This window comes from Palaemon carinicauda, chromosome 1, assembly GCF_036898095.1.
Source record: "Palaemon carinicauda isolate YSFRI2023 chromosome 1, ASM3689809v2, whole genome shotgun sequence".
NCBI classification, from domain to species: domain Eukaryota; kingdom Metazoa; phylum Arthropoda; class Malacostraca; order Decapoda; family Palaemonidae; genus Palaemon; species Palaemon carinicauda.
The window spans coordinates 996,334-1,023,833 of NC_090725.1; the positions used below are offsets into that span (position 1 = coordinate 996,334).

General features: G+C 32.3%; 1 protein-coding gene across 1 annotated transcript in view; it reads left to right on the forward strand.

Annotated features, from left to right (window-relative positions):
- The first annotated feature begins 11,713 nt into the window (after nucleotides 1-11,713).
- Nucleotides 11,714-27,500, forward strand: part of LOC137641338 (A disintegrin and metalloproteinase with thrombospondin motifs 18-like) — a 37,970-nt gene continuing 22,183 nt past the window's right edge. Inside the window, exons 1-8 of the mRNA XM_068373795.1 lie at nucleotides 11,714-11,854; nucleotides 18,346-18,418; nucleotides 19,711-19,894; nucleotides 20,423-20,531; nucleotides 20,811-20,958; nucleotides 21,428-21,681; nucleotides 24,489-24,650; nucleotides 26,712-26,902. Coding sequence (XP_068229896.1) covers nucleotides 11,789-11,854; nucleotides 18,346-18,418; nucleotides 19,711-19,894; nucleotides 20,423-20,531; nucleotides 20,811-20,958; nucleotides 21,428-21,681; nucleotides 24,489-24,650; nucleotides 26,712-26,902 — 1,187 coding nt within the window. The 5' untranslated portion in view covers nucleotides 11,714-11,788. The remainder of the gene's footprint in view (nucleotides 11,855-18,345; nucleotides 18,419-19,710; nucleotides 19,895-20,422; nucleotides 20,532-20,810; nucleotides 20,959-21,427; nucleotides 21,682-24,488; nucleotides 24,651-26,711; nucleotides 26,903-27,500) is intronic.

The following is a 27,500-nucleotide window of genomic DNA, read 5'->3' on the forward strand; positions in this document are numbered from 1 at the left end:
GAAGATCATTCCAGAACTTGTCTACAGCTGAATAAAACTTCTAGAATACTGTGTAGTAAAGAGCTTCATGATGGAGAAGGTCTGATTATTAGAATAACTTCATGCCTAGTATTATGGACAGGACGGAACTGTCCAGGAAGATCTGAATGTATAGGATAGTCAGAATTCCAAAAATCTAATGCAACATGCATAAGGATTAATTAAACGACAGTGTCAGAAGTTAATATGTAGATCAGGAATAAGAAATTTAATACACTGTAAGTTCCTGTCCAACAAATTAAGGTGAGAACCAGCAGCTGAAGACCAGACAGGAGGACAATACTTAAAACAAGGCAGAATGAAAGAATTAAAACACTTCAGAATAGATTGATCATCAAAAATCTTAAAAGACTTTCTCAATAGGCCACTTTTTTTGTGCAATTGAAGAAGACAGAGACTTAATGTGTTTCTCAAAAGTAAATTTGCTGTCGAGAATCACACCTAGAATTTTAAGTCAAACAGAGTTAAAAACATCAATGCTGAGATCCGTATGTTGAGAAGCCACTGTCTTTAACCTACTTACAATCATAATTTGAGTTTTATTAGAATTTAATTTCATGCTATCAAGTCCCTAACATGGTGCCCCACTGGCTCTTATGGAAATTACTTGCAAAATACAGTTCTCAGAAAAATGATCAAAATACTTCAGCTCTTTCATTCCAATGAGGAAGCAAAAGTCTGCATTGATTGCTTAGATTCCTCCTTTCAAATGGAAATGTGAGTAAAGCATGTTGATGCTCTGGCCCCTATAAAGTAAATCTCCTCACGGTACTAGGACGGGATGCCGAGTGCACTATTGCCTGCCGACAGACAAGATGCCAAGATGCCGAAAAGACACAAAGCCGAAAGGACATGAAACCGAACGGTCGTAAAACCGAACAGTCATGGGACCGAACGGTCATAAAGCCGAATAATTAAAAAATAAAGAAAAAGATACTGTAGTGAACATTTAATACTTCATTCTAACTCTTCGGTCACTTGAATTAGTACTAAATACTGATTCAATATTTATTACTTAAAGTTAGTAATGGTCAAAAGCATGAACAACTCAAAAGAATCATTTAACAAGACTTCATTTTCAGCAGTTATCGAACTAGTTAACTGGTCTAACATCTCATGCACATCTGTAGGTGGAAAAAAGGCAAGAGCTGATAACTGCTTAATGAAATGACCATTGTTGGGTTCGAGATAACATTGCTGTAATCCACAAGACTGAATATGACTTATGACTTTAAAGCAAAAATCAAAACTTTAAGGAGAAGAAAGGTTGAAATAGGTTACCAATTGGATGGTAGCATCTTCAGTATCATACGAATAAAAGTGCTTATTAAAATGTTCACATGCCAATTGATTGACTTGCCATATTCAGATGACGTTGCCATTTTGGCCCATGCTTCAGAGTCAGTGCAGCACATCTTTGGCACCTTATTTTCATTGTATCTGGCAGTTGGCTTACAGACGAATACAAGGTAAAGAGAAATTCGTAAAATAGCTATACTGAGTAGTAGCATTGCTTCAATAACTAATCATGCCGTCAATGATGAGCTAGAGAAGAAGAACAGGGTTTCTTGTGCATTTGCCATGCTGAACACTAGTGTTCCTCAAAACATACAACTGAGACTGGCCACCAAAATCCGTATCTCAACTCATTTGTATGAACAGAGACCTGGATTATGTATCGGCACCACCACAAGGAACAGACAAATTTTCATATTTCTTACTTGAAGATTATTGACCTTACCTAGAATTGGATTCCACATAAACAGACTGTGGAGCAAACAACATGAGCTTGCATTAAATGCTTTTTTGTTGACCAGGCGGACATGAGTCTTTTTATAGTCTATATATGACATATTTGTTTTTGATGTTGTTAGTAGTTTATATATGACATATCTGTTTTGACATTGTTGCCTTTTTAGAATGATTTATTGTTAATTTGTTCTCTTCATTTATTTATTTCCTTTCCTCACTGGGCTATTTTTCCCTATTGGGGCCCTTGGGCTTATAGCATCTTGCTTTTCCAACTAGGGTTGTGGCTTGTATAGTAATAATAATAATAATAATAATAATAATAATAATAATAATAATAACATGCCTGATGAAAGGACAATTAAAGATTGGCAATCGAAGACCTGCAAGAGGAAATGCGACAATCCACTGAGGAAACACATCTGATCTAAAGAATGAGTATTGCACATTGCACAGCAAATTTCGCCGTGAAAAGGCAATATGAACACGTCAAACAAAGACCCCTAGGTCCAAAGGTTTCATCTGTTATGTCCACGACTGACCTGGTAAGCCGTAACATTGCACATTGATGGTGGGAACATCACTACCACATCTGAGAACTTTTCATCCTCCATTTATCATGTAATGTGGAATATCGAATCACATCATTGGTTGCAATAAACTGCTGGAGCATTATACATATACATTATATATATATATATATATATATATATATATATATATATATATATATATATATATATATATATATATATATATACATGTGAATGTATATATATATATATATGCATATATATATATATGTATATGTATGTATATATATATATATATATATATATATATATATATATATATATATATATATATATATATATTTGTATTTATGTGTACAGTATATGTGAATGTATATATTTATATATATATATATATATATATATATATATATATATATATATATATTCATAAATAATAATAATAATAATAATAATAATAATAATAATAATAATAATAATAATAATGTGCGTGCGTGTGTACGTATCTATTTTTAATATATATATATATATATATATATATATATATATATATATATATATATTCAATTTTGTAACACTAAAATTCACTCTAGTAAGAAGAATGATACAATATCTGAGTTCTTGTTCTTCACTTACTATAAAAAGGTCACTTAGAAAATTAAAGTTACTATAAAAAACGATTTCCTGAAAATGTAATGAATACTTCCTAGTTGGCGATCACTGGAATTTATATGAGGATGAACAACAATCCAGTTTGTGAATGAAAGTGTTTAGTGAATGACCCCCGGATGATAATTTGCATATTATCCATTGTATGCATTCAATGTCAAAGTTTGCTATTCAGATTCAATGTGTAATTCGATGACAAAGGAAATTAAGTAATTTTACACAATATTTTCACCTTTGACATCCAATTTCTGTAATTCTATGCTTTTCATATTTCTTGTATCCCATCCTAATTAAATTAACGTGTCATAGACTTAAACTGTTTGCTCGTGGTGTTGTTCTATGTTTAAACGTATTGGGAAAAACAGACCGCTTCTATATACGTACAACTGCCCCAGTTGTGGCTAGGGGCCTAATGAACTCCTGGACTCTGACGTTCAATTCCAAGTATCTTGTATAATTATTAGATCAGCCTTTGGATTGAATACTTTGATCTTGTCTTTTGTCGTAAAATTATCTGAAAAAGAGAAGAAGTATCACAGTTAGAAGAAATTGTCTTGGGATTGTCAGCTCTCTGAACATGTTTAGACCTGAGAGGTATAAATAAGTTTCTTGCTGATTACTCAGTGAAAGAGTGATTCAAGGGTGTGAGGATTTGGCTTTATTTTGCATCCCGTCACAAAATGAAAAAATCAAGGCAAGTTTAATCACAACACACTGTATCATAAAACTCTTGGAATTTGCAAGTGCTGTCAGGTAGAAACCTAAATTAAAACTATATTCCTCTCAAGATCTGGAAGATGTTACCATTACCAAAGTTTTGGCCATACTAGAACACCTTGCAGGTTTAAGACTCAAAGAGGCCCAGTAATTTGTGATACTATGGTAAAGATGAGCAGGAATCCTGCAGTAAGGAACCTAAAATTGTACACTTTGGTGAGGGCTACCCTTCCTCAACAACCTAATGAGACCGTTTTCTTTTGCTTTGCTAATGTATTTCAAAATGTAGCCTAGTTCTATAAGAAAGAAAGGGGAGAGAAGCAACTGGAGTTGTTTTAGACGAGAAAATGTCATTAAAGGTCATAATCAAGGCTTACAAGACAGCTATCAGGCCTATACTATTACATGGAACAGATACTTAGGCAGTTAAGATGAAATAGTAGGGGCAGTTGGAAGTAACCGAAAGAAGGATGGCGAGATTAATTGTTAGACTAACATAATCAACAGTGGCACAGAATAGCTTGCGATAGAAGTCTGTGGAGAAACCTGGGGAAGGCCTACATCCAACAAAGGACTTTTGAAGGCTGAAATGATGATGATGATGTATACTACTGGGAATGAGAATTTGCGTTATAATGTATGTAATGTAAAGGGGAAGGCTAGGGAAGCTAGTCTGAGAAGAGTGGAGGTAGAGCCAATCAAGAGAGTAAGAACATACCAGTGATGGGGAGGAGTGTTGTGGGGTGCCAGTGGATGAGATGGAGGGATGTGGTGAGGAGGGATATGGATGAGGTGGAACTAGGGGAAGAAGGTGCAAGGAATAGAAATAGATGGGATAAATTGACACAAGCTGTCAACTCTGCAATGCAGTGAAATTAATAGGGTCAGAAGAAGAAGAAGAAGAAGAAGAAGAAGAAGAAGAAGTAGAAAGTAATTATCAAACACTAAACAATTCCATGGAAATTACTTCCGGTAAAAGGAGCTAAGTCTAATATTATCATGAATGATCATTATTCAAAGAAACTCCTGAAGCTCCTCGTAGTATTAATTTGTTAACATTAGAATTCTCCATGGTCAGGCAGTGGAAATATCAGGGATTTTGACTATAGTTCTTGCTGTATGAGAACTCCTCAGTAATCTCTGCAGGAGACAACGTTATGCGAAAACACACCATGTCCAATAGAATAATTCATTTTACAACTTATTATGATGTGTGAGCAGGAAGTTACGGTGGATGCATTTTATACCTTTGTTGGGAATCCCACATTTTTAAATTCATCCAGTTTTCACCACCTTCAATATGCAAATTTGGAAAGAATGCATTCTGCATTAGACACAATGATACAACCGGAGACTTCTGCATGTGTAAAGTATTTTTCCTGCAAGCAGCACCATGTAATACAGTGGTTCCCAACCTTTTTTTTTGTCATTTCCCCCCTGCACCCAGTTCAACCATCCAGATTTCCCTCTTCATGCCCCGCCCAGCCCTCATGCTCATTCGCCTGCCTCAGAAATGGGCATGATATTCCAATTCTCCCCTTGAATATCATGTCAGTGAGAAATGATATGATCATATCACAATTGAATGGCTAACAACAAATTACCGTACGTACTATGTGGACATTTTCCGCTTGTTTTAGTTAGTAGGTAGTGTAATTATTTCCCCCCTGGAAGCTTCAAATTTCCCCCCAGGGGGAAATTTCCCCCAGGTTGGGAGCCACTGATGTAATAGATTTATATTGACATAATGAATAGTATATAACATTGGTTCTTAAGACATTGCTTAATGTTGGTCTACGATGAGTGTTTCCTATTTTTCTTTATCAATTAATTTCTAGCCATTCAGGTCAAAGTCCAATAACATATGTTAGGAAGGGTTTCGAGGAGTGTAGTATTGTCACACGGGTTGTTCTTGTTGTTATTCATGGTGGTGCATTGGTCATCCTTATGATGTTTTGAGTACCATATTTGTAGAGGGATTCAGTATCTTTAACTATTTCTCGAATAGCTACAGTGGGAAGGATACACGCAGTTAGGTGCAGATCAAATCATAAGTTTAACTGAAAAACAAGGCTTCAGAATCTCTTCAAGCAAGGCTTCTGGTAAACTTTTTTTTTTTTTTTTTTTTTTTTTTTTTTTCTTTTCTTAGGGGTGTACCCGCATTCAGACCGTTATCAATAAGGATATAGAATTCCTAGCGTTGGGGAGTTACGATTTATAGGTTTGATATTTCATAGAAAACTATCTTTGGTGGCCTAGATGCCAAAAAACGTTGAACACTCTAAAAATCGTATCGATAGACTAGTTTAAGACTTCAAAGATCTCATTGGATGTGACATACTCCTCAGCTACAAGGGGAGATTGTCTCGCAACTGGGACCTTTCAATCATTCGCCATTTCTAATATGCGTCTTGATGCTAGAGAGATACACACTTTATTATTATTATTATTATTATTATTATTATTATTATTAGTGTTGATGCTAGAGAGATACACACTTTATTATTATTATTATTATTATTATTATTATTATTATTATTATTATTAGTGTTGATGCTAGAGAGATACACACTTTATTATTATTATTATTATTATTATTATTATTATTATTATTATTATTATTATTAGTGTTGATGCTAGAGAGATACACACTTTATTATTATTATTATTATTATTATTATTATTATTATTATTATTAGTGTTGATGCTAGAGAGATACACACTTTATTATTATTATTATTATTATTATTATTATTATTATTATTAGTGTTGATGCTAGAGAGATATACACTTTATTATTATTATTATTATTATTATTATTATTATTATTATTATTATTATCATTATTGTTGATGCTAGAGAGATACACACTTTATTATTATTATTATTATTATTATTATTATTATTATTATTATTATTATTATTATTATTATTATCATTAGTGTTGATGCTAGAGAGATACACACTTTATTATTATTATTATTATTATTATTATTATTATTATTATTATTATTATTATTATTATCATTAGTGTTGATGCTAGAGAGATACACACTTTATTATTATTATTATTATTATTATTATTATTATTATTATTATTATTATTATTATTATTATTATTATTATCATTAGTGTTGATGCTAGAGAGATACACACTTTATTATTATTATTATTATTATTATTATTATTATTATTATTATTATTATTATTATTATTATTATTATTATCATTAGTGTTGATGCTAGAGAGATACACACTTTATTATTATTATTATTATTATTATTATTATTATTATTATTATTATTATTATTATCATTAGTGTTGATGCTAGAGAGATACACACTTTATTATTATTATTATTATTATTATTATTATTATTATTATTATTATTATTATTATTATTATTATTAGTGTTGATGCTAGAGAGATACACACTTTATTATTATTATTATTATTATTATTATTATTATTATTATTATTATTATTATTATTATTATTATTATTATTATTATTAGTGTTGATGCTAGAGAGATACACACTTTATTATTATTATTATTATTATTATTATTATTATTATCATTAGTGTTGATGCTAGAGAGATACACACTTTATTATTATTATTATTATTATTATTATTATTATTATTATTATTATTATCATTATTATTATTATTATCATTAGTGTTGATGCTAGAGAGATACACACTTTATCATTATTATTATTATTATTATTATTATTATTATTATTATTATTATTATTATTATTATTATTAGTGTTGATGCTAGAGAGATACACACTTTATTATTATTATTATTATTATTATTATTATTATTATTATTATTATTATTATTATTATTATTATTATTATTATTATTAGTGTTGATGCTAGAGAGATACACACTTTATTATTATTATTATTATTATTATTATTATTATTATTATTATTATTATTATTATTATTATTATCATTAGTGTTGATGCTAGAGAGATACACACTTTATTATTATTATTATTATTATTATTATTATTATTATTATTATCATTAGTGTTGATGCTAGAGAGATACACACTTTATTATTATTATTATTATTATTATTATTATTATTATTATTATTATTATTATTATTATTATTATTATCATTAGTGTTGATGCTAGAGAGATACACACTTTATTATTATTATTATTATTATTATTATTATTATTATTATTATTATTATTATTATTATTATTATTATTATTATTAGTATTGATGCTAGAGAGATACACACTTTATTATTATTATTATTATTATTATTATTATTATTATTATTATTATTATTATTATTATTATTATTATTATTATTATTATTAGTGTTGATGCTAGAGAGATACACACTTTATTATTATTATTATTATTATTATTATTATTATCATTAATGTTGATGCTAGAGAGATACACACTTTATTATTATTATTATTATTATTATTATTATTATTATTATTATTATCATTATTGTTGATGCTAGAGAGATACACACTTTATTATTATTATTATTATTATTATTATTATTATTATTATTATTATTATTATTATTATTATTATTATTATTATCATTAGTGTTGATGCTAGAGAGATACACACTTTATTATTATTATTATTATTATTATTATTATTATTATTATTATTATCATTAGTGTTGATGCTAGAGAGATACACACTTTATTATTATTATTATTATTATTATTATTATTATTATTATTATTATTATTATCATTAGTGTTGATGCTAGAGAGATACACACTTTATTATTATTATTATTATTATTATTATTATTATTATTATTATTATTATCATTAGTGTTGATGCTAGAGAGATACACACTTTATTATTATTATTATTATTATTATTATTATTATTATTATTATTATTATTATTAGTGTTGATGCTAGAGAGATACACACTTTATTATTATTATTATTATTATTATTATTATTATTATCATTAGTGTTGATGCTAGAGAGATACACACTTTATTATTATTATTATTATTATTATTATTATTATTATTATTATTATTATTATCATTAGTGTTGATGCTAGAGAGATACACACTTTATCATTATTATTATTATTATTATTATTATTATTATTATTATTATTATTAGTGTTGATGCTAGAGAGATACACACTTTATTATTATTATTATTATTATTATTATTATTATTATTATTATTATTATTATTAGTGTTGATACTAGAGAGATACACACTTTATTATTATTATTATTATTATTATTATTATTATTATTATTATTATTATTATTATTATTATTATTATTAGTGTTGATGCTAGAGAGATTCACACTATATTATTATTATTATTATTATTATTATTACGAGCTGAGTTACAACCTTATTGGAAAAGAAAGATGCTTTAAGCCCAAAGGCTCCAACAGGGAAAAATAGCCCAGAGAGGAAAGGAAATAAGGAAATAAATCAACTACAAGAGAAGTAATAAGCAATCAAAATGAAATATTTTGAAAACAGTAACAATATTGAATTACGTCTTTTATATATAAACTATAAAGGCTTCAAAAGAAACAAATATTATCAATAGTCCATTTCTTTTAGCGAGGCAGATTTGCACCGATTCGCAGCGGTGCCCTTTTAGCTCGGAAAAGTTTCCGGATCACTGATTGGTTGGACAAGATCATTCTAACCAATCAGCGATCCGGAAACTTTTCCGAGCTAAAAGGTCACGGTTGCGAGTCGGTGCAAATATGACTCGCAAATCCTTTCCAATTGAATGGCCCTTGCATACGTAAAAGAGACTTTCATTTATTGTCTTTTATGTAAATTATGAAGTATTTAATTTGCTTTTCCGCATATTGGAATAAAGATGACTTTAGAAACGACCAATGATCCGAGAATTGTATTCCCGTTAGAATTTCTTACTACAACTGTTTGGAAGTTAATTATTGTCAAATTTTGCGGGTTCTTTAGTGGGATAGTGATAGAATTGAAGAGGATATAAGATGATGTATTATATATATATATATATATATATATATATATATATATATATATGTATATATATATATATATATATATATATATATATATATATATATATATATATATATACAGTATATGTATATATATATATATATATATATATATATATATACAGTATATGTATATGTATATATATATATATATATATATACATATATATATATATATATATATATATATATATATATATATATATATATATATATATATTAGGCCTTCAGACAAATACTGTATACATATATGTAGGCTTCTATAATATGTTTAGACAGACATTAACTATAAATTACACACACACACACACACACACACACACACATATATATATATATATAAATATATATATATATATATATATATATATATATATATATATATATATATATATATATATATACGGTATGATAAATTTATTATTACTAATCAAATTTCATGAATTATGCCATTCATGCTGGTATACAGAAGTATGTTAAACATATATAAACATGTATAAGCACATCCTTTAATTAAAAAAAAAAAAAGGTATATAATATGTTTATATTGGCCCTTTTTTCTTTGTGCTGAGAGAGATAAGATTATGTACAGTATATCTTTAAAAAATCAGCTTAATGTGCTCATTCTATTTTCTTGCTCTCTTTGCGCAGTAAAATGTGGGTGCTTGTCCCCGAAACATGCGAGAATGGATTCTAATCACAAGAGTTTGAGACACTGAATTATCAATAACTTGATAAAAAAAAATCTCAGTGCATTTGTATAGAGAAATTATTAATTTTTTTTTAGGGGAATGTACTTCGTGGAACTTTATCTAAAATAAATTCTAATTACTAGAGTATGAGACACTGAATTATCAATAACTTGATAAAAAAAAATCTCTCAGTGCATTTGTATAGAGAAATTATAATTTTTTTTTTTCGGGGAATGTACTTCGTGGAACTTTATCTAAAGGATTCGTTCTATCCATTCGAATCTCCATGTGCTTTGTGTTTTTAGTACAAGGGAAAAAGGATTCCAATTACAAGAGTTTGAGACACTGAATTATCAATAACTTGATAAAAAAAAAAATCTCTCAGTGCATTTGTATAGGGAAATTATTAATTTTTTTTTCGGGGAATGTACTTCGTGGAACTTTATCTAAAGCAGTGGTTCCCAACCTGGGGGAAATTTCCCCCTGGGGGGAAATTTGAAGCTTCCAGGGTGGAAATAATTACATTACCTACTAACTAAAACAAGCGGAAAATGTCCTCATAGTATGTGCGGCAATTTGTTGTTAGCCATTCAATTTTGATATGATCATATCAGTTCTCAAAGACATGATATTCAAGGGGAGAATTGGAGTGTCATGCCCATTTCTGAGGCAGGCGAGTGGGCGTGAGGGCTTGGCGGGGCATGAAGGGGGAAATGTGGATGGTTGAACTGGGTGAAGGGGGGAAATGACAGAAAAAAGTTTGGGAACCACTGCTCTAAAGGATTCGTTCTATCCATTCGAATCTCCATGTGCTTTGTGTTTTTAGTACGGCAATGCTAAAGAGCTATCAGAGTGACGCATGTCTTTTTTTTTTATTTCCTTTTGTTTTTGCGTTGGAACCATTTTGTTACGTCAGTAGAGCACACAACAGAAGAGTTTCCGGTGTATACTAAACAACTAAACAATGCTACCTATAGGCTAAGTCCGGTGGAGGAAGTATATTAGACCCAATTTTTCATTTATCTCTGCTAATAAATTAACATTTGGCGATTATCATTAATCGTGTTACGTACTGTCCTAATCAAACTTGTCAAGTATTAAGGAAATTGTCCCAAAAGCAAAAGTCTTCTAAAATCTTCCTATGACGACAAACTTTCCATTAATGTGTCACTTCCTGGAATATCTGGCAACCCTTAATGACGTCATTATTAATGAGGACAACTTGGAACTTACTATTCATTCCAGGGTTCTATTTAGTTGATGGTTAGCTTTTCACGAAGGTGTAAAGCCCAGGCCATCCGTGGCTGAAGTCAATTTTTATACTCAGATCTTTGCCAACCGAAAATGATTTTGGAATTTTTATCCCTTGGTTTTTTGGCTTCGGTGTTCGGACAAACACACGGCCTACAAGTAAGTTCTACAAACTCCTTCAAGATACAAGTTTGACTAAGGAAAATCTCATCAAATGGAAAAATAGCAGAACAACACCTTCAAGAAAATTTAAGTGTTTCAAAAGCCCTACCGGATTATTCCAGTTGGTTGCATGTGTGTGTGTGTATATATATATATATATATATATATATATATATATATATATATATATATATATATATACATGTATATATACATATATATATACATATATATATATATATATATATATATATATATATATATATATATATAATTCTGTCGAAGATGAGAAATCAAAGAATGTAAAATCAAAATTAATGTGACTCTGGATACCTGGATCAACATGTGCTGGCAATCGACTTTTTAACCACAACCAAATAGCGAACATATAGTGTCAAGTAATATTGGTGTGCAGGTGAAAATTACTTTCTAGTCTAGGCCAAGGTGTATGTTTCATTAGGTTTTATTTCGTAATAATCAAGTGTACTGCCCAATAGGGATCTGAGATATGTACTATAGTGTACTATATGTACTATAGTGTTTTGTGCTCTTTACAGTTGTTAGTTGGTAAATAAATGTGCTTCATGCAATACGTGTGAAGACAGTGAAATATTATAAATTTTGTCACAAAAGAGGGAAAAGTAGTAGGCAAAACCAAACATTTAACGCATAACTCAGACCAATAAAACAAAAGTATGATATTAATTAACCCTTTTACCCCCAGACTCTTTGGAAATTTCCAACCCTTAACCCCCAAGGGGTTATTTTTTCCCCAGCACATTTTGCAGTATATCTTTTTTCAAATTGCTCTAACAGCCTTAATTTTTGTCATAGAGAGGTCAGGTTGGTCTCATTCTCTTGGAAAATGCCTGAATTTTTTCAAAAAAATATCAAAAATCTGAAAAAAAAAATTACAGCATTTTTTTTGCAAGGACGTACCGGTACGTCCATGGGGGTAAAGGGGTGAGTTTTGTGAAACGTACCAGTACGTCCTTTGGGGGTAAAAGGGCAGCTATAGTGCAAGGCAATGCCATGAAAAGTCAAACAAAAGAGGTATTGATTTGTGAATGATCCATGGCACCAAGACTTGTCAAGAATGACTAAATACAGAGGAATTACCATTTCAATTGAATTTGGACGGTGGAAACTTTGAGCAAGGGAAATGTAGGAAATAGCACTAAGTGTACATCATATTATCTAAAGCCATACAATCTAGCAAGATGATGATTATGATAACGTCAAGATCCATCATACTTTCCAAATATATTTAAATACCACTAGATTTGTTCAATTGAACAGAATAGATTTCCCAAAAGCATACGAAATTTAGATTTACTTCGGGAAATATGGAAGGAAATGCCGAGTCTTTGGGGCAACATGATAAGAAAATGATAGACAAATTATTTTGTGTGAAAATTATATTTGAAGTGATTGATACACATCCAATTTATCATCTAACTTTTTTATATTGGATCTGCTATTAGGATTGGTGATTTTAAGTGCTAACTTACAATGTTCATGGAGTTTTACTTCATTCGTGAAAAGATTTTATTTTTTTTCTTTTCATCTTATGTAGATCAGTTTTTGCGTTTAATGTTTTAATATTCTATTTAACGTTAGTCGGGTTTTGATGAAGCCATCTCATTTGTTTTAGTTTTGATGATAATAATCAAAACAGAAACCTATAGTGATTGTGAGGTTCTATAATAATATACCTTTGTATTTCTTGAAGTACACGGGACGCAAATTCCAGCCCTAGGGTACACTCGAGCACACTGTTCTATCTTATATCTTATTTCTCTTCCTCTTGTTTTGTTAAAGTTTTTATAGTTTATAAAGGGATATTTATTTTAATATTGTTGCTCTTCTTAAAATATTTTATTTTTCCTTGTTTCCTTTCCTCACTGAGCTATTTTCCCTGTTGGAGCCCCTGGGCTTATAGCATCATGCTTTTCCAATTAGGGTTGTAGCTTAGCAAGTAATAATAACAATAATAATAGAAGCTATTTGAGAAATGACCAATTGAAAAACTTAAGCAAAATATTAGCCAATCAAAAGAGGACGTGAAAGCTACTTCAGACAAGAGGGTTTAAAGTGTAAAAGAGGCATGTTAAATGTCCCCAAGATTCTGTAATCTGCTAAGACAAAAAGTATGATTTATATTTCACCTCTGAAATTATAAAATCCCGAAGTATCACAATAATTCTCTCGATCTCCTTAGCATGAAATTAAATAAGCAATAAGTGTGCCATAGCAGGGACGTGAATAGTATTGTGTTTATTCTGTACACACACACACGCACACACACATGTGTATATATATATATATATATATATATATATATATATATATATATATATATATGTGTGTGTGTGTGTGTGTGTATAGATACATATATATATATATATATATATATATATATATATATATATATATATATGTATATATATGTATATATGTATATATATATATATATGTATTTATACATATATATACATATATATGTATATATACATATATATATATGTATATATACACACATATATATATATATATATATATATATATATATATATATATGTATATTTACATATATATATATATACATATATATATATATATATATATATATATATATATTGCAGCATTGAATAATGATAAGGAATATTCAAAAAGTCTTTTTAGACTTCTATTAAGGTTAGCACAAAGACAATACTAATCGAATTACAAATTTGGATTACGGTCGAATCATTCAAAGAAGGGAATAATAATTTATAAACCTCCAAAAAACCATAACAAAAAAGAATAAATATTTTTTTTCCATACGTTGTGCGCTCAGTGGGCAGTTAGTGCTGCCAGTTTACCTCTTGCTATGTACTGTAGGCAGTATTTGAGCGTCTTAGCTATGTTCCTTCGCCAACTAGCGGCACCTTCCCTGCATTCTTGCTACCTTTCTTCCATCCTGTGTTATACATTGCTAAGGACCAAACAACATACAAAATTGTCATTTATTGCAAACAAATTGCAATACAGTTATTTTGCAATCAAATAATTTATTTTGGATTTTTTTGTCTTTAAATGGGAAATATAGTATTTTAGGCATCTAATCACCAAATTACGAATAAAATTGCAATAAATCGTTATTTTAATGCAATTAGCAACATTGCAAGCATAAAAGATAAAATGAATGAAAAAACACCTCTTCTTACAGTATTTTAGACATCTAATCACCAAATTAGGAATAAAATTGCAATAAATCGTTATTTTTATGAAACTAGCAACATTGCAAGCATAAAAAATAAAATAAATGAAAAAACACCTCTTCTTACTTTTTCTTCATTAGAGTAACTAGAGTTTTACCCTAGATTCACTTACGTGCTGAATGCTATCACAGGCCCCAGCGCTTGGCTATATAGTATAAATCCATAAATATGAAAGCTATAAGATAGATATTAAGAAACTAGGTTGTAGGATACAGCCGTATTCAAATAAAATGCTGTATCAGTGGCTCAGTTTTAATTTATTCCCAACTTTCCGCCACCCACCCCCAGATGGCTTTAACACTTCAATAGTTACTGACAAGATGTATATCTTAGAATCCTTCCTTTGCTATCATAATCGAAAAATTTTGTATTTATATTTGTAGACAGGTGTTTGCAGAACCTTATGTTGGCCAGATCATACATACATACTTACATATACCAAGGCACTTCCCCCAATTTTGGGGGGTAGCCGACATCAACAAATGAAACAAAACAAAAAAGGGGACCTCTACTCTCTACGTTCCTCCAGCCTAACAAGGGACTCAACCGAGTTCAGCTGGTACTGCTAGGGTGGCCAGATCATAACTTCTATAAACTTTTTCTTACATTCTAGGCCAAGATTTGAACCGTTCCTACTCTCGCCTGTCTAGTACTGTAGAGATAAAAGTCACATATTTTATTCTTACTTCATAAAAGTAAACCCTTATTTTTACTTCCTAATAAGATATATTGAAACATTAAAATGAACTTTACCAAATAATTTCGCACTATATTGATAATTCATATCCTTATTTCATACTTATGAATCTATAGCCTACCTTCCTTTCTTAATTATTATTATTATTATTATTATTATTACTATTCAAGCTACAACCCTAGTTGGAAAAGCAAGATGCTATAAGCCCAGGGGCTCCAACAGGGAAAAATAGCCCAGTTTTTATTTTCTGACCAATAATTCTTCTGTCACTGATTCCAATGCTCCCAATCTTTTTTTTCTTCGCCCCCTTTCTAGTGCAACTTCTTCCCTTATGTTCTTCGATTGTAAGAATTCTCTGTTACTACTTTCGCTCAACATAGAAAACTTGGGACTGTACTATGTTCCAACTCGATATCTTGGGAAATGTGTTGAAAATTCTCACATGTTACTGCTTTATCACCTAATTGTTAAATTTTGACAAACTCTCCACTTTGAGACAAGTAGGCCTACTATAGTCCATTTCTTTTAGCGATGCAGATTTGCACCGACTCGCAGTGGTGCCCTTTTAGCTCGGAAAAGTTTCCTGATCGCTGATTGGTTGGACGAGATAATTCTAACCAATCAGCGATCAGGAAACTTTTCCGAACTAAAAGGGCACCGCTGCGAGTCGGTGTAAATCTGTCTCGCTAAAAGAAATGGACTATAGGTCTAGCTCATGCGGTCTAAGGAAGATGACAATTCATGACGTTCCAACTACTGCCGTGTTTTCTAAATCTTTAATCTTGCAAGAATAATCGAATCTTTACAACATTTTAATTTCTAAAATTGAGGATTTCGTTTAGTTACCATCGTTTTATCCATGTTACTATGAATTTATACGGGATTGGCCTGTATGTGTTTGAGATTATTTTTTTCTCCTGAGGACTCCTTTATATTTCAAGTTTTTTACCGACAGGACTGTATCAAAAGTAGATATCATAATCATTAATTACTCCTTGGTTCTTCTCTAGTTCCCTTTACTCCTCTTGATAAGGTAATCGCTTTTTTTTTTAGGATTGGAAGCGACTTTGTACGCAATAATCTCTTTATTCAAGCTCTTATAAGCTATCCCTCTAAACCTGACGTATTTACTTCTACATACATATACCAAGGCACTTCCCCCAATTTTGGGGGGTAGCCGACATCAACAAATGAAACAAAACAAAAAAGGGGACCTCTACTCCCTACGTTCCTCCAGCCTAACAAAGGACTCAACCGAGTTCAACTGGTACTGCTATTTACTTCTACGGCAAAGAAACAAAATTGCTCCGATATTTAAATACTATAAATAAGAATTTAACCTAAATTAGATTACCTTTTTGTATGCGTAAGACCAAGAAAACTGCTTGGTTTGAAACAACCAAATAAATGTGTACTTTGGTTTTCGTCCTTAAATAAAACCTTTCATTGAACGTAACTATGCATAAATTTAATGTATCATTCTCATTAGATAATATTCCACCACTAGAATTATTTGTTGGCGAAATCATAGGCAAAATAGAATTTCTGTATAAGGAATGCAGATGGTGGTTTCCCATCTACAGCTGTTTGTATGATATTTAATCAATACAATCTTATTATTATTATTATTATTATTATTATTATTATCCAAGCTACAACCCTAGTTGGAAAAGCAAGATGCTATAAGCCCAGGGGCCCCAATAGGGAAAAATAGCCCAGTGAGGAAAGGAAATAAGGAAATAAATAAATGAAGAGAACAAATTAACAATAAATCATTCTAAAAAAGGCAACAACGTCAAAACAGATATGTCATATATAAACTATTAACAACGTCAAAAACAAATATGCCATATATAAACTATAAAAAGATTCATGTCTGCCTGGTCAAAAAAAAAAAAAAAAAAAAAAAACATTTATATGGGAGGTGGTTTATTTATTTGTCAATAATGAGTAAAAACAGATTGACGAGAAGGGTGTATAGTTAGTTGGACTAGCCTAAAGAATGCAGACTGGAAGCTATATCAGAAGTATTAGCGGGAGATGGCTTTTGGGAAACCGGGAGATTATTGGCTGCTTGCAAGATAGAGCGGGAGACCATAACTTGCTAAGAAGCTGTGACGGGCCGAGAGAAGGTTGTGAACTCAAAGGCAGTGTGAAACCAACTGAGTTAATTTATTATAGAACACTCTCCTTAATATACAAAACCTCAAGGCAACAGGAAATTACATGTTCGAGAAACAGACAATGTTACATAGGAGAAACGCAGACATGTTTATTCTGGTTCTTTTTAGTGCGAGGGAAGAGCGAAGATACAAGCATAATATATACAAAAGGAATTATGTACGATCGTGTGACACACGGTTGGTACAAAGCCTTTCTTATAGGTATTGGTGCCATCAGGTTCTGCAGAGTTAAAATAAGAATTTGACGGTAACTGTGTTGTCTAGAGGGATAAATAGATTTTTTTTTTTTTTTTGACCAAATATGATCAACTGGATTTATGCAATAATGTATAAATTTTCTTCTAGATTCAGCTACGAGAGAGTCAAGAAAGACTGAACCCGAATGTGGAGAGTTTTATCTTCAAAAATCGCCCAAGACGTAAGTAATATCTCTCTCTCTCTCTCTCTCTCTCTCTCTCTCTCTCTCTCTCTCTCTCTCTCTCTCTCTCTCTCTCTCTCTCTCTCTCTGGTATATGTGTGAAAGAGTAAAGAGTTTCTGGTATGTGTGTGGAAGAGGAAAGAGTTTTTATAAGAAATATATAGTTATCTTGACAAGACATAAGTAATCTCTCTCTCTCTCTCTCTCTCTCTCTCTCTCTCTCTCTCTCTCTCTGGTATATGTGTGAAAGAGTAAAGAGTTTCTGGTATGTGTGTGGAAGAGGAAAGAGTTTTTATAAGAAATATATAGTTAACCTGAAATTAATAGTAACTTTTACAATTTGGAAATTAATACTAAGTGTTTTCATGAGATGAAATTTGTTGTTGTTGAATGGCATTATTCCCAGGTACTTATAATTTCTGTATTGTAGGTGTCATCTTATACAGTAAAAGTTGAATATCAATGTTTAAATAAAAGAGATTAATTGTGAATGTGATGGTTGATCACTTGAAACATTTTAATTACTGTTTACGTATTTCCTGTATTCGAAAATTGTTGATACATGATACATGTATATTTTTTTCTATTTAAGAATTTCTTACTTGTTACTAATATTTCCTTAAAATAGCTGAGAATTTCTTTTGAAAGAAAGTCTAAAAATATGGCATATTTAGAATAATATTGCCTATTATCTCATTATTCATTACTTTCCTTGAGGATGTTTTTTTTTTTTTTTTTTTTTTTTTTTTTTTTTTTTTTAATATATATATTCACCCAGATAGATATTTGCCATAAACTGATGCCAAAAAATTGTTTTATTTTGTTTTAGTTAGCTATAAATTCACCCGGATAGATATTTGCCATAAACTGATGCCAAAAAATTGTTTTATTTTGTTTTAGTTAGCTATAAATTCACCCGGATAGATATTTGCCATAAACTGATGCAAAAAAATTGCAAACGTATATGATGTAATCTATATCTTAAAACGAAAATTTATTGAAACCTATAGTCCATTTCTTTTAGCGATGCAGATTTGCACCGACTCGCAGCGGTGCCCTTTTAGCTCGGAAAAGTTTCCGGATCGCTGATTGGTTGGACAAGATAATTCTAACCAATCAGCGATCAGGAAACTTATCCGAGCTAAAGGGGCACCGCCGCGAGTCGGTGCAAATATGCATCGCTAAAAGAAATGGACTATAGATCTTTGATTCTATTTCTAAACATTACAAAAATCAGAAATTCCTTTTGGTGTTCAATATTCAAAAGCATTTTAATTTCTCCTGACACTTAGCTAAAAGTTACCAAGTGCTGCGTGGTCTGCCAATTGGTTTACACCACCGATGGAAACGAGAAGCGAACGAGGGTGGTTTCAGTGACCTCCCGAGTGACCTCCCCGTTTCCATACCCGTGAATGGCGATGACCTCACTCTTCTCCTGAGCAAGGTCAATATCGCAGATCAGGACCTGAAACTTAGGTAAGATTCTTCAAGACGTTCAGTGATATTCGTATTACCTACTATATCTGGGATTTAGTTACGAGTTTCTGCTGAAGGGCCAACACCAACCGTATTGTGACGACTGTTTAGTACCTCTAACAGTAAGGCATTTGTTGACCGAATGCCCCAATTATAATAACTTAAGGAATAGATATTTGTTTGAGGCTCGAGGTGAGGGTGGCCGGTTCATCCTTGCCAAGATTCTTGGAAATGATGTGTCCTACCATGCAAGTGGCATTTTTAGATTTATTTCAGAAGCAGGTCTTCTGAAAACTATTTAACTTTTATGACATTCAACTTTTATGATTTTAATTAAATACTTTTATTTTTTATTTTATTTTTTATTTTTGTATGCATAAATCAAATGTTACCGGCGTCAATGACCTTTGATGTCAGGATGCCTGAAAACTCTAAATCAATCAATCAATCAATCTTTGTTTGTAATATTAGTAGTGATAAGAGAATATAGGATAATGTTAAATCATTACTGTCTACTTAAACTCATAGGATTCATCGAGAGGAAGGATATATTGAAGAATTTGAAAGCGATATGGACTGTTTCTACGCCGGCAATGCCAATAACAACTGGATGGTACTGTCTACTTGTACTGGTGTGGTAAGTATTCACTGGTTATTATCTTTCAAGATTGTAATTGAATCAACATCATGATAGTAATCCTTATCAACGACCTATCAGGATGCATTGACTATAAATGATATCAATTTACTCAAATCTTATCAGATAATCTCCTGAACAATCTTTAGACCTATTCCTTACATATAAGGCTAGTATCTGGAAAAAGCAACGTTTTCCAAACGTAGCTTATAATCGAGCTCATAGTATAAGCACGCTTTTCTTTATCAACTGCATTTCATTTGCCATATTTCTCATCAGAATGGAGTTTTCCACCACAATGGCATTCCCTACCAGTTGGAGCAGATCGACCCCAGCGACCAGGGAGCGCTCAGGCACAAGCGAGATTTCGACGAACCAATATACGTGACCTACCCTCTCAACTCGTTCATGAATTTTGAGCCAGATGGTAAATATCATCTTTAGGGTGTAGATCTAACAACCTTACCCCCAAAATACTAGTTGGAGAACACAATAGGAGAAAGGATTATATCATAACTATGCGTAGAGATAGAAGGCAGTGAGTGACCTCATGCTAGCTTAATGGTAATCATGTGCTTTTGATAATAAATGGCCGAAATTTTCTGAAATATTAAAAGCTCATATAATAACAAGGAAAATAGCGTTTTGGGGGGTTTATAGGTGATGTGTATAAATATTTGGATCAACTTACTACTAGTATGTACAGGTAATATTGGATTAAGAAAAATAAGATCTTAAGATTTTCGTTTTTAACCTAAAGTAATGAATGATTCTTAACATTTTAGAAAAATGAATCAAATTCAGTTGATTTTTTTTCCGGTTGGGGTGTGAGAATCAGATTACTTCAAAAGCAAAAACTTTACTAATTATCGGTGACATGTCTGGGTGAATTACAGGTATGGAATCTTTGACACTACCCGAAACAATGCTACGTCCTGTTGCCCCAAAGTTTCCAGCAGACTCCAGCAGTCCTCACGAAACGCGAGGAAACAGCCGCCAGAAACGAAGGATTGCAAAGGGTCCTTATATAGTAGAACTTGGGGTTTTCGTGGATTCGAAGCTCTTCTCTTACGTGAAAGAACGCTACCCGGGCAATGATAAGGCGACGCAGACTAAAACCATGGACATTGTGATGACCCTTGTCAATGCTGTAAGTATTTACCCGGAAGTCATGGTAGATTTCATTACTGAATAATGCATATGTAATTCCCATTTGATTTGTGTGTCTGTTATGAGGAAAAATTACGATTCGCGATGCTATTTGCATCCATGCTATAAAGCAGACAAATAGTGGAGCTTAATCCAAAAGGAAATAATGATACTGCTTTTTTTTAGAAATGAAATGGATAACTTACAAGAAATCCCTAACCAATTTTCATGCTTATGGTCTGCAAACTAGAGAAAATAGCATAGCCAGTTAGGAGAGAGAAACGAAAAATCGCAGAGACCATCTTCCAATGTTAACTTCGTCTTCGAAAATTGTTCCTTCAATTCATTATGATAAGATCGTTATGAGACTTAGGGTAACTTGACACTTGCACGACTTTTTGCCACGAACTTGTCGTGGCAGGTCGTGACATTTTCTGGCACGAACTGGAAGATAAAAAAAAAAAAATTACCTTAGAATCACAGATGACCTGTCCACATTGACACGAACTGGCACGAGTTCACGAACAGTTCGCGCATAGTTCACAACCCGGTCACGAAATTTTGTCTTGACCAAAATTTTGAACATTTCAAAATTCTCGTCACGACATGCCACGATGTCACGACGGGTTTACGAACACTCCACGCCATTTCACGACGAGTTCACGCCAGTTCACGACTGGAGTTGTGACAATGCGTGCCACAAATTCGTGCAAGTGTCAGCCTGGCTTAAGTTTCACAAATGCAGACTTGTGTGTCTGTTCCTTCGCCATACGGTTTATTTTTTTCGTTATAGGGTGTCGAACCAAATGTTAAAACTATCGATTTACAGTAATTACTTGCGGGGTGAGGTTGCTGACCCAGCGACTTACCACGTGCAGTATATGCTCAAGGGGATTGTGTGCTGACAACGTCTGTCATTGCTCGTGGTCACCCATCCAAGTGATGACCAACTTCAGCGTTACTCAACCTGACACTGAATGGTCAGCTGAACTGTCCAATGTCAATACAGAAAGCGAATATGCTACCGTCGGTGTTTGCAAGAGAGTTTTATTTAGTTCTAAAAGTTTTATCAAATATATATTGTTATTATTATTATTATTACTATCCAAGCTACAACCCTAGTTGGAAAAGCAAGATGCTATAAGCCCAGGGGCTCCAACAGGATAAAATAGCCCAGTGAGGAAAGGAAATAAGGAAATAAATAAATGAAGAGAACAAATTAACAATAAATCATTCTAAAATAAGTAACAACGTCAAAACAGACATGTCATATATAAACTAGTTATCATTGAGTCAGTAAATGCAGACATTTCATAATCTTTGACCACCTTTGCTTTTATTCAAAGTCTTATTGTGAAATATATATACCCAGCGAACAAACTTACCCTAACCATTAATGACTTACTTGCTTGTTCGTAGACTATTGCTGATCGAAAGAATAAGGCATGGTTATATTTTCGGTACCGATTCTGTAAACATTGTACCAACAGTGTGTCACACGATCGTACATAGTTCATTTTGTGCTTGTATCTTCGCTCTCCCCTCGCACTAAAAAGAACCTGAAAAAACATATCTATTTTCTCCTCTGAAACAGTGTCAATATTTGAACATGAAAATTCTTGTTGCTTTGAGATTTTGTATATAAAGGAATGTTCTTTGATAAACTAACTCAGTTGCTTTCATCCTGTCTTTGAGTCACAACCTTCTCTCTGCCCGGCACAACATTATTCTATTTCTTTCATTCTGGTGTCTTTGTTGTATTTATCAGCCTGTATTATTTATTTTGAAAATGATCACTTTAACTCATTACACCAGAGTTTTTTCCTTTTATTAGAAATCAGCTTTTTCAGTACTATTTGGATACAATCACAATGGTTTAGTATTTACACTATAAGCGACAGTCATTTTAGATATTCGTGTACCTTATCTATTTTAATCTTAGAAGTAGAAAATTGAGTATGAGTATGTGGTGTTGTGGTGTTGCAGCCTGTCTGTCCACTGTCACAAATCTTAAAATAAGTAGAAAATTGAGTATGTGGTGTTGTGGTGTTGCAGCCTGTCTGTCCACTGTCACAAATCTTAAAAGAAGTAGAAAATTGAGTATGTGGTGTTGTGGTGTTGCAGCCTGTCTGTCCACTGTCACAAATCTTAAAATAAGTAGAAAATTGAGTATGTGGTGTTGTGGTGTTGCAGCCTGTCTGTCCACTGTCACAAATCTTAAAAGAAGTAGAAAATTGAGTATGTGGTGTTGTGGTGTTGCAGCCTGTCTGTCCACTGTCACAAATCTTAAAAGAAGTAGAAAATTGAGTATGTGGTGTTGTGGTGTTGCAGCCTGTCTGTCCACTGTCACAAATCTTAAAATAAGTAGAAAATTGAGTATGTGGTGTTGTGGTGTTGCAGCCTGTCTGTCCACTGTCACAAATCTTAAAAGAAGTAGAAAATTGAGTATGTGGTGTTGTGGTGTTGCAGCCTGTCTGTCCACTGTCACAAATCTTAAAAGAAGTAGAAAATTGAGTATGTGGTGTTGTGGTGTTGCAGCCTGTCTGTCCACTGTCACAAATCTTAAAAGAAGTAGAAAATTGAGTATGTGGTGTTGTGGTGTTGCAGCCTGTCTGTCCACTGTCACAAATCTTAAAAGAAGTAGAAAATTGAGTATGTGGTGTTCTGGTGTTGCAGCCTGTCTGTCCACTGTCACAAATCTTAAAAGAAGTAGAAAATTGAGTATATAGTGTTGTGGTGTTGCAGCCTGTCTGTCCACTGTCACAAATCTTAATTTCTATTACTAATTGTAACGATTCTTGTCTGCAGGTCCACCTTCTGTATTCCGATGCTTCTCTTTTGGACAACAAAGTCTCCATGGTAGTCAAGAGAGTGGAAGTCTTAGGTACCAGAACCCTGAGCAGCTCCAAAGGCGATATCTACGAGTACCTGACGGATTTCTGTTCATGGCAATCGGACGAGAACCCGTTTGTAAGTTTACATTGATTTTCATTTATAGTTTGGCCACCGTGATGACAAGCTACCATTCAAATAGCCCCTCACTTCAGAAGGAGAGAGGCTGGCAGACAGCAACATTGAAAAGCAATATAATGACAGTGTTTATTTTTGTCTGGGGCAAACGTGGGTGGGAGAGGGGCAGTGCCATCAGTGCACCTCAAACGTTGGACTGTATGCATCATTTAAACGTTTTTGCAATTTTGTACTTGTCTCTAGCTACATTATTAATCTTGTATTGGACTGCCTTCTTGGTTGGTTATAGATTTGTCTTGCCTAATGCAAGATACGGAGACGTAAGAGCGACTGGCTTGTTCTGAAACTGGTTTCGGAAGATGGGTAGGATAAGTCTGTCAACTTGTTTATTCGTCCTCTTTATGAATTTAGGGATGTTAGAGGTCTAAGAGAGGTCAGTGAATATAGGTGTGAAATAATACTGTGCTTATTTGGGATAATAAACAGAAAATGTAGAACTTATTATAAGAGTCTGAAAATGTTTATAAGAAGCAAAAGTTTTGAGTATAAAAGAGTTAGGAAAAGGAAATGGGGAAATGAATGTTAGTAGTAATATGGTTGATTTGTATAAGTATCTGCGAGTAAATATTACCAATAGTATTAGCATGAAGAAGAAGTGGGTCAGAGAATAGGTGAAGCATCTTAGAAAGGTAGTAGTGGCTATGCAACAGATTGTCGAGAGGCTTGAACTATCTTTGGAGGCTCAAGTGAAAATGTTTTGAAAGTGAATTGATGATGCTCAGAACAAATGAAAGAAAGAAGAAAGATTGTCGAGAGGCTTGAACTATCTTTGGAGGCTCAAGTGAAAATGTATTGAAAGTGAATTGATGATGCTCAGAACAAATGAAAGAAAGAGGAAAGATTGTCGAGAGGCTTGAACTATCTTTGGAGGCTCAAGTGAAAATGTATTGAAAGTGAATTGATGATGCTCAGAACAAATGAAAGAAAGAGGAAAGATTGTCGAGAGGCTTGAACTATCTTTGGAGGCTCAAGTGAAAATGTATTGAAAGTGAATTGATGATGCTCAGAACAAATGAAAGAAAGAAGAAAGATTGTCGAGAGGCTTGAACTATCTTTGGAGGCTCAAGTGAAAATGTATTGAAAGTGAATTGATGATGCTCAGAACAAATGAAAGAAAGAGGAAAGATTGTCGAGAGGCTGGAACTATCTTTGGAGGCTCAAGTGAAAATGTTTTGAAAGTGAATTGAGCAAATGAAAGAGAGGAATGAAACCTTATAATGAACTACTCGTATAATTACTGTAGTATATGTAGTTTGAAGAGAATTGATAAGATAAGAAATGTGAATATACTTGAAAGTGCGAGAAAGGGTAAGAGAAGTAAAATAATAAATCTGATTATTTCATGGAGTTTTGGTCTTGTAGACAGAAAGACCGACAGCATGTTAATGGAAAGTGTATAAATCGGAAGTGTTTTACGAAACTGGAGGAAAGTACTAGGTAGGGTTTAATAGAGACATATTGAAAAGAAATAACCTTGATAACCAGGAAGTGTAAGAATCTGTGCAAAATAGGTAGGACGTCAATGGAACTGTTTGACATGATGATAATAAGCCTTATGGTTAGGTGTGTGAAGCAACTAGGAATGTGGAGGTTTTACGACACAGAGAGTATGTTCGTTTAGAAATCAGCTTTATATACAGTATATATATATATATATATATATATATATATATATATATATATATACATATACATATATATATATATATATATATATTTATATGTATATATATATATATATATATATATATATATATATATATATATATATATTTTATATATATATAGTGTGTGTGTGTACAGTATTCAGTACACAAGTGTCAACTATGCTTTTATTGTTTATATGAGTGTTTATAGTATGAAATGTTGACAACTATTTGCATACACATTAACATACGCGAAACCATGGAGACTGATATTATTTATTTTCCAATAGACCATTTTCAACACTCCGTTAACTGCATGATTGTCACACTATTTTATATTTTCTTTACTTGACAGGGCGCAAAAGGTCACTGGGACCACGCCTTGCTATTGTCGGGCATTGACCTGTGGAATGACCGGCCATCCAAGAATTCCACGGTGGGTTTAGCCTATGTTGGTGGAATGTGTCAGTCGTCGTTTTCTTGTACCATCAACGAGGCGACGACATTCGCCGCTTCTTACATCATCGCCCATGAGATGGGCCATAAGTGAGTGCTTCTAAACCAGTGGTTCCCAACCTTTTTTCTGTCATATCCCCCCTGCACCCAGTTCAACCATCCAGATTTCCCCCTTCATGCCCCGCCCAGCCCTCTTGCCCACTCGCCTGCCTCAGAAATGGGCATGAGACTCTAATTCTCCCCTTAAATATCATGTCAGTGAGAACTGATATGATCATATCAAAATTGAATGGCTAACAACATATTGCCGCACGTACTATGAGAACATTTTCTGCATGTTTTAGTTAGTAGATAGTGTAATTATTTCCCCTCTGGAAGCTTCAAATTTCCCCCATGGGGGAAATTTCCCCCAGGTTGGGAACCACTGTTCTAAACTTAAGGTTGTGTTTCGTTTTGAGTGTTGTACTTTAACAGTTATTGAAACTCTACATAAATAAGCATGATTAATGTTGCCGATAACTACCGTCTTTATTATTCGAACATAGAATAAATATTGCATTTAGGACGCCTAACAAATCATGATCAATCATGCATCCATTTTACGTTTGAGGCAAGATTAAAAACAAATCTAGTATATTGAGACCACTACAAGAGAGAGAGAGAGAGAGAGAGAGAGAGAGAGAGAGAG